We start from the raw sequence: 8,658 nt of genomic DNA on the forward strand, positions 1-8,658 counted from the left end.
GAGCAAGCCCGGGGAGCAGGTCCTGTGACCCTCAGTCCACGCCACAGTCGTGCAGACTGAGGGCTTGGCCTTGTCTCAGCCCCTGGGCAGGTGAGGGAGCCTCGCTGCCAGGAGATTCTCCTCCTCTGACTCTGTCCCCCCCCCCCCCCCCCCCGCTCTCTCTCCCCCACACTCTGTACAGAAGTAGGGGCCCTTATGCTGTTCCCACCCCCACTGGACCTGTGAGCTCCCCAGGTCCTCCTCCCCCTGCCCTCCCCCTGTCCCTCCTCCCTCCCTGCTCCCTCCTCCTTGCCCTGTCTCCCTCTCTCCAAGGCGTGGGACCCTCTCCGATTCACTCTATCCTTTCCTTCTTTATGTGGTGACCGGCTCTCCCCCCAGTGGCACTGAGCTCTGTGAGCCGCCCGCCCCCCAGGGACGGCCCCAGAACGTCTCGCGCACAGAGACACACCTCTGGAAGCGCTGCCGGTAGCGCCGTCTGCACTCGCGGCCGCTGCACGCGTCCCGCCACCGTCCCGCCACCGTCCCGCCACGGCAGCCGCAGCCCCAGCTCCACAGCCGCAAACGCAGAAGCCCTGGGGCGGCTGAGCGCGGCTTCCGGTCCCTGTGGCTGCCCAGCCCGCCGTCCAGGGTCCCCAAACTCTGCGGTCCCCGGAAGAGAGGGCGCTTCTAGTGCTGTGGGGCTGGAGCTGGGGTGGGAGCCGGAGGGGCTCCCCACGGCTCGCTGCCCGCAGAAGAGCCTGCAGCAGCGCTCCACCCATGCTCCCTGGCAGAGCGGGAGACCTGGGGGTCAGGAAAGGGCTGACCTCGGGAGTTCAGGGTGCGGGGGTGGAGTTAGGAAGGAAGGATGGGCATGGCTGGGACAGGGAGTAGAGAGCGCTAAGACCTCCGGAGTTGGGGCTTGAGGGCACCCAGGAGCCCTAGGGGCTTCTAAAGGAGAGACTTGAGGCATCCGTCTGGAGACGCTGGGGAGGGAGTCTGGGTGGGCCAGGCGCAGCGCCATTAGGCTACCCCACCCCCCAGACAAGACCAATGCCCTGCAGAGGGGGACGATCTCGGTCTCTGGAGTCCAGCTGGGCCCCACTGAGTGACCTCAGGCAAATCCTGGGCTTCTCTGCGCCCCAGCCCTCATCGCCACCCCCAGGGCCACTCCCAGGAGGCCAACAGGTCCTGCGATCCGGCATCTGGCACGTGCTTCTCGGTCCTTCTCTGAGAATATGGTGGGAGGGAGGGCAGTAAGGGGACGACCCACAGGAGGGGAGGAGAGGCCAGTTCCCTGGGAGCTTGGACCAGGCTGAAGTGACCCAGGGGGAGGGAAGTGCCAGGGAGGTGGGGCGGCCTGGCAAGACCTGAAGGAGCCTGCCCCTGTGGGGATGGCCAAGGGAGCAGCCGGCAGGACAGGCTGGGACCTAGAGGCAAGTCCCAGGGCCTCAGAGGTGTGTCTGGGAAGGCAGCCGCCCAGGGACCGGGGCAGTTGCCTCTGACCCCAGCTGGCCTCAGGGCACCTAACCAGGGTGATGGCAAGAAAGGGCACCAGAGTCAGGGAGGGCAGGGTGGAGGAGGTGACAAGGCTCAGGGAATGCCAGGAGCCCGAGGGACAGCAGTAGGCCTGGGGTGGGTGGCTGGAATGTCCCGCCCTGGGGGGGCGGCCACACCCACTGCCCGCTCCTCCCACCCAGCCCTCCGGCCTCCCAGGGCTCAGGGGAGGTGGGGGGCCAGCAGAGGCCGGGGCTCCGAGTGTGAAAGCCACCACCCCCCTCCCCCGCCCCCAAGAAACCTGCCTCCTCCTGCGATCCCATCCGCCCAAAAGAAAACTCCCTAGCTGTGGCCTCTACCCCCTGCCCTGCGGCCTGGGTCTGAGTGACTGAGAAATTCAGGTTCTCGGCCCACCCTGAGGCCCAGGGAATCTGCGTTTTAGCAGGATTCGGCCACAGCGCACGCGCCCTGAGAACCTCCCTCCACCCCAAGCCAACTCTCGGGGTGATGGTGCCGGGCCACTGACCCCGGAGGCTTCCTGGAGGAGCGAGTGGAGAAAGGAGAGGAGGAACGCGGGGAGAGCAGGGAGGGGGAAGGGGGGGAGGACAAGCGAACAGCTCCGGGGGCACCAGGCCGGCCTCGCCCCCGCCGACAGGTCGCCCTCCACCGAGGCGAGCTAATGGGCCGCGATAGCTGGAGTCCCCAGCAGCTGAGCGGTGTCACTGTGCATTAGGCCGCGCTGAGCCCGCCGACAGCAAATTAGTCGTCCCTGCTCCGCTGGTGCCCGGCCGCACGCGAGTGTGCGTGTGCGTGTGAGCGCCGAGGGCGGGCATCGGTGCGCAACCCCGCCTCCCCTGTCCGTCCAGGGCCAGGCCTCCCACCTCCCTGCAGACCGCCGAGGGGACGCTGAGCCTCTCCCCGGCCCCAAGTCCCCAGCCTCCCGCCTCTGGCCCCGCCTGCTCCCCAGCCCTCTCTGGCGGGTCCCCGGGAAGTGTCCTGTGGCCCCCGGGGGGGCCTCTCCACTCGTCCACCTGATGACTTCGCGGTGGGCCGGCCGAGCCGCTCCCACCTGCCCCCTCCCTGCGCAGTCCGCTCCGGCGCACTCCTCGCCTGCTTCCCACCACCCGCGCCAGGTCCCTCCACCTGTTCTTCCCCTCGCCTCCTCTGGGCACCAGGGCTGGGTCTCTGCCCACCCCCTTTACTCAGCGCCCACTCCACCGGCCTCTACCCCTGCAGCCCGCCAGAATGGTGCTGTGTCAAATTGCTGTTCTGTCCCTCCCTCCTGGAATAGGCACACAGTAGGTGCTTAATCAGTAGTTCTGAGTCAACGGAAGAGTCCTCTCCCATCGTCATGGCCAACGTCCTGGAGCCTGGGGCAGTGGGGTGGGGTGGGGTCCCTGTGGGGGCCAGTGGGGGCTGGGGGCCTTTCCCTGTCCCCCAAACGTCCCAAGTGCCAGGGACAACCCAGCCTGTCAGCTCTGTGGCTGGCTCCAAGCTCCCACTTGCTTGCTTCCCAGAGCAGGTGGAGAGGAGTCCCCGGCTTCTGGGGGTGGGTACAGGCTTGCTCCTGCGGCTCATGCTGCCCCAGGTCCCCAGGCCCTGGGCCAGACAGGCCCATGCATGGCCACAGACAAGGGGTGCTCTGACATTCCTTGGGACCCAGAAGGGGCCACCAGCCCCAGGCTCCAGGCCCTGCGTGGTAGTGGTAGGCGGGTTGCAAAGACCAGCCCCTGTCTGCAGGTGGGCCTCTGAGCCCTTCCAGGCCACCACGGGGGGGGGGGGGCCCGCCCAGGCTGCATCCAGGACCCACTGAGTGAATGAGCTCTGGGCACCGAGCCTCCAACCCCGCGCAGCTGGTAAAGGGCCCCACTGAGGCGGAGGCTGGGCTTTGTGTCACATCCGTCCCCAGGGGTTGGGTAGGCCCAGGGAAGGCTTCCGCTCTCAGGGACACGTGGCAAGGAACAAGGCCTCCGGGCCCTCACGGGCGGCACCGAGGAGCCAGGCTGGGCCAGAAGCAGTGAAGAGTCCAGGGCGGGTGGCGGGGGCTGTGGGGTCCTGGGGTCAGGCAGAAGCAAGCAGATGGTGGCTGAGGGCACCGCTTCCCTGGGGTAGCCGGTGTCAGAGCCCACGAGGCACTTGGCTAGGATAGGAGATGCAGGGACAGGGACAGACACAACCCACGGGGTCCCTGTGTGCAGGTCACATGTGTGTGCGCTGTCCTTTGTGCATCTGTGCTCCCACACGTGCGTAGCCGTGAGTGTGCCTGTGCACGTGTGTGTGGCGGGCAGGTCGGGGTCTGTGCGTTTGCATGTCTTAGCCTATGCACGTGGCCACGTCTACACACACGTGTCTGTTCCTGTCACCCTGACCTCTGCCTGCCTGCCTGTGTGCGCCCACCCTCCCGGGGAAGTGGGAAGAGGACACGGTGGCCTTGCACTCGGCCACCCTAGGAGCCAGCTATAACTAGGAAACCAGAGTGGGGGCCCTTCGCACACTCACGGGCTGCAGAACACGGGGCTCTGGTGGCAGCAGAGCAGCTGGGGGCTGCAGGCTGCAGACAGAAGTGGGCAGCACCCAGCACAGAGCAGCCCTGGGGCCCAGCCAGGGCCAGCAGCTGGGAGCTGGATTCCTGGAACCCTAACCAGCTGGAGGACAAGATGGCAGCTGTGAGGTGCGTGTGCATGTTTGGGGTGTAGGGACCCTTGCAGGCGCAGAGGACAACGCTCAAGTGGGTGTTCTGTGTGGGGTGGGGGCCTGGAACGACGCTGCCCCCAGAGGCCGCTGGGCAGAGGCATGGCAAGGGCAGGCTGGGGTACAGGGTGCTGGGAGTTGCAGCGAGAACGGACTACAGCTGCTGTGGGTGAGGGCGTGGGAGAGTGGCCTCCGGCCAGGGACAGCCGCTGTGCTGGGGCAGCCACGCAGGAAACGAGCTGGGGGGGGGGCTTGCCCAGGGCACGCGAGTTTAGTGTGCATGTCTGTGTTTGTGGTGGGGGTGCACTCGTCAAGCATGTGTGCGGGGCCCTGTCCCCGAGCGGAGGCCCGTCACGAGTCTCCCTCTGGTCTGTCCCGCCCAGGAGTCCTCCTGCCACCCTCTAGGCTGTCTGCACCTGCCTCGATGCCCCAGCCCACCCCTGCAGTATGCAAACCCAAACCCCTGCCTCCTCCCTTACTCTGGCACTCGGCAGTCTGACCAGCTCGTGGACTCGGTGAGTTTGCTATCTCCCTCCGGAGCTCTGGGCCAAGGTGGTCATCTTGGTCCCTGCTGGGGTCCCTGCCAGGCCGGGCACAGAGAAGGGACTCTCAGACCGAATGAAGTAACCAAGGAATGAATGAACGCCTGGGGTGGGGGGTTGGGGGCGGGGGCGGGGGCAGGGAGGTGGAGGCCACAAGGTCGGGAGGAAGGATTCCATCAGAAAGATGGCTCCTGGGACCTCCGCGGGGAGGACAAAGCATGGAACCTGTGAGCTGAGTGGTTGAGGCGAGGGTGCCACCACGGCCCCCCTTGAACGTCGAGGCAGAGGGTGTAGGTCACCCCTCTCAGAGGGGGCGTGGGGCTCAGGAGTCTGCATGTGGAGTGGAGGCTTGCTCCGAAGCCTGGGCACTGAGCTCACCCCTGCCCTGGCCCAGGAGGCTTCAAGCTCGCACTGCCCCCACGTACCCACGGGCCCCTCTGGACACACAGACACCCCGGAGGACCCTCTCTCCTGGCGCGTCCTCTGCCCCTCCCCAGCCTCAGCCTGACTGCCGGGGGGGGGCCGCCCGCCCCCCCCCCCCCCCCGCCCCAGCCCCTCCCCAGGGGGGCCTGGCCCGCTGGGGGCTCTCTGCGGGGTGAGCCGAGGCTCAGGGCCCCAGCGCTGCTGATGCGGTGGGCGGCCGGCCCGGGGAGGGCCCCGCAGAGCCCAGCCGACAGCAGGTTGAGGGCCTGGGTTCCGCACTCCCAGCCAGTGTGTACAGGGGAGCTCGGGAGCCGAGGGGCCTTTCCCCAGACGGGGTGTTTTCCCAGGAAAAGATCTGCCTCTAAAATCAAGAAGTAGAGTCCGCCGTCCTCNCAGAGAGAAGGGAGAAAACAGAAGACAGAACGGGACAGTGACGCCAAGCCCAGTGCTGCGGAGAAACCCACCGAGGGCGGCAGCCCCGGGACGGCCATCGTAGGGGGCCCTCCATCCCGGCCTCTGAGCCGAATCCAGGTTCTTGCGGTCGGAGCTCCGGGACGCCTGGAGGGCTGGAGGGACGGGGGGAGCACAGCTCCCTGCCGCCACTGCCTCCTCAAAGAGACAGCCTCTGGGCCTGGCAGCCCTGCCCCCACCTTCGATGGGCCTGGCGGCCCGGTCCTCGAGCCTGCTTTCTCTGCCAGGAGGAAGACGCCCAGGCGGCTCTTCTGGCGGCAACAGTGAGAACTAAGGTGTCCCCGTCAAAACCCCGCCAGCAGACCCTGCCCATATGTGAACGGACACCGCCTCCGGGGATCCCCTCGAGTCCTCCGGGTCCCCGTCCCAAGGCCGGCTGGGACCTGCTGGGCTGGCTGGCAGCCCCTGGTCGGGCTGCAGCCTCCCCACTTGGTCCTTGAGCTCATCCCCGCACCCCCCATTCCTACTTCTCTCTGCACCAGTGTTTTTGCCCCCAGATGCACCACGTCACTCCCTCCTGCGGGCTCGAGATCTCAGCCCCAGGTTTGGAGATTTGCTCAAACCCCCATGGAGACCCAATGGTCTTGCTACCAGCTTTATTCTAAAGCAAAAGGGGAGGTGGCAGCACTCACCTTTTCTCTGGGTCAGACTGAGGCAGTCGGACAGGCTCAGGCCAAGCACTCACCGAGAACTGCAGCTGTCCCGACCCTGAGGCCGAGGACGGAGAAGCAGCACCGCGCTGGCTGCCCGCGAAGCGTCCCTCTAACTGCGCCAGGGCAGAACTTCGCGGGCCTCCATCCCGTGGTGAAGGGGCTCACAGTCCCCCAAGTCCTGCAACTGCCCCGGGACCCTTCAGGATGCGAGATTTCCAGAAGTCCAGCTCCTCCCTAGAGCCCCCGCAGCCCAGGCTCTCGGGCCTTTAAAAGACAGAGGCCAGGCCACCCCTGGGGGGGAGACGGCGGGCTCAGAACTGGGGACAATACTGGCCACCGGCGCTGCATGTGGCGTCACCACCATCCCGCCTTAGTGGGAGCCTGGGGCCACCACCTTGAGGCCTTCCTGTCCACCGGGCGGCCCCAGAGGGCGGGCAGGGCACATGCCTGCGGGTCCCACTGGCTGACAGCAGCCGTGTTTACAGCTCTGGTTAGGGTCTCTCTGGCGGCCCAGGCGGGTCACCCAGAGCTAAGGCAGGACCCTGGTCACGGACCTCCTTTTCTTTCTATTCAGGGAGAAACAGGGCAAAAATGAAAGCCACAGAAAAACCAACCAGGCTCCAGTGACTTTGGATCTAAACGGATTTATTTTGTGTTTTTTCTTCCCTTTCTCGGCTTCATAGCAAATGAAAAAATTATCCAACAAAACCCAACAATACAAGAAAACTTTGAACGACTTAGAGTGTCTCCTGCTCGGAGTGCTGGGCAGAAGCAGGCCTGGGAGGAGCACAGGACCCACTGGAGGCCAGGGGCCTGGCGGTCCTGCAGGGATCTCCCCACTGGCTAGTCCAAAAAGCCACTGGGCTTTAAAAAAAAAAAAAGATTCCACAAACAAAATTAAACACAATTTAAATTAAAATAAAAACACTTCCTTCACTCGCCCCCATGCCAGGAGGTTCAGGCTGAAACCTCCTTTTAAAAAAAATTTTTTTTGCTAGAAATACTGTGCATCACTTTTTTTTTCTTCTTCCACTTCTCTTGAAGATTAAAATAAGATATATTTCTCCGGGAGTAATAAATACGATCTGGTGCATAGAGAAATAGCAGCAGGGGAGTCCGGGCCAGCCCCCACCCGCGGAGCGCGGCGACCCCCCAACCCCCCTCCCCCCCTTGAGTATAGTAGGGCAGTAGGACTGAACACAGCATAGATAATATTCCTTGGCTTCAATCTCTAGGGGACGCCGGTGGCAGGGTTGGGGGCAGGCGGGCAGGAGGGCAGGCAGGGACCGGATCCCTCCGAGCGAGCGAGCGACACATGCTGGGACACGCGGACGTCTGAGGGTGGACCCCGGCCGGGAATGAGGGAGCTTCTTCCGGGGTTTTCTTTCCTAATCACCGAGCAAAATAAATAGAAATACTTCGAAAATAAGGTCGCTTTAAAAAGGAGTAGTAAAAACGGGCAAGGAAGGTGAGGCCGCAAGAAGGAAGACGGACGAGGGACAGGCGGGCGGGCGGCGTCGGAGCGGAGAACCGCGCTCGGCATATGTACAGGCGGACGCCGGGGAGGAAGTTCTCTGCGGCTCAACTTTCCCGGGAACCCCGCGCTCCGTGCGCATAGGGGTCGTTGTTACCGCCGGCCGGCGAGGNGCGGCGGCGAGGACTCCCGCGGGAAGCCGGCCCCGCCCGCGCCCCCGGGGCCGCCCCGGCCCGCCAGCTTCTCGTATTTCTCCTTGTACAGGTCCCGCTCCTTGGCCAGGCGCCCCACCTCCAGCTTCAGCTGCTCCACCTGGCTCTGGAGTTGGCACTTCTCGCTCTCCAGAATGTGCCGCTGCTGCACCCTCTTGAAGCGGCACGACTGCGCGTAGCCGCGGTTTTTGAGGGTGCGTCGCTTCTGCTTCAGCCGGATGACCTCCTCCTTACTGAAGCCGCGGAGCTGCCGGTTCAGCTCGCGCACCGACATGGACACCAGCTGGTCGTCGGAGAAGCGCTCCTCCAGGCGCACGTGGTGGCCCGCGCCTCCGCCGCCGTGGCCTGCGCCGGCGTGGTGGTGGTGGTGGTGGTGGGCGGCGTGGTGGTGGTGGGCGGCGTGGTGAGCGCTGTGATGGTGGCCGGCGCCCATGTCGTTCGCGCCGCCGCCGCCGCCCCCGAAGCCCTGGCCCCGGAAAGCCTCGTACGCCGCGGCGGCCGCCGGATGGTGCGCGCCGTGGTGCCCAGCGTGGTGGCCGCTGCCGATGAGCGCCTCCACCGCGTCCTCGGGCGTCAGGTTCAGCGCCTCGGGGTTGAGGTGGTGCTGGTAGCCGCTCATCCAGTACAGATCCTCCAGAGCCGGCTTCCCCGAGGCGCCCCCGACGGCGCCCGGGCCCCCGCTCGTCGGCCCCGGGGTGGCCCCGGCCTGCGCCGCGCCG

At 65.7% G+C, this 8,658-nt stretch overlaps 1 protein-coding gene across 1 annotated transcript in view; it reads right to left on the minus strand.

The window, feature by feature from the left end:
• Nucleotides 1-8,657, minus strand: part of MAFA (MAF bZIP transcription factor A) — a gene marked incomplete at its 5' end in the record, with an annotated part of 34,673 nt that extends 26,016 nt beyond the window's left edge. Inside the window, 6 exons of the mRNA XM_034668533.1 lie at nucleotides 449-639; nucleotides 3,456-3,613; nucleotides 5,594-5,695; nucleotides 5,780-5,820; nucleotides 6,419-6,517; nucleotides 7,885-8,657. Coding sequence (XP_034524424.1) covers nucleotides 449-639; nucleotides 3,456-3,613; nucleotides 5,594-5,695; nucleotides 5,780-5,820; nucleotides 6,419-6,517; nucleotides 7,885-8,657 — 1,364 coding nt within the window. The remainder of the gene's footprint in view (nucleotides 1-448; nucleotides 640-3,455; nucleotides 3,614-5,593; nucleotides 5,696-5,779; nucleotides 5,821-6,418; nucleotides 6,518-7,884) is intronic.
• Nucleotide 8,658: the final 1 nt, after the last annotated feature.

This window comes from Ailuropoda melanoleuca, chromosome 9, assembly GCF_002007445.2.
Source record: "Ailuropoda melanoleuca isolate Jingjing chromosome 9, ASM200744v2, whole genome shotgun sequence".
In the NCBI taxonomy this organism is placed as follows: Eukaryota; Metazoa; Chordata; class Mammalia; order Carnivora; family Ursidae; genus Ailuropoda; species Ailuropoda melanoleuca.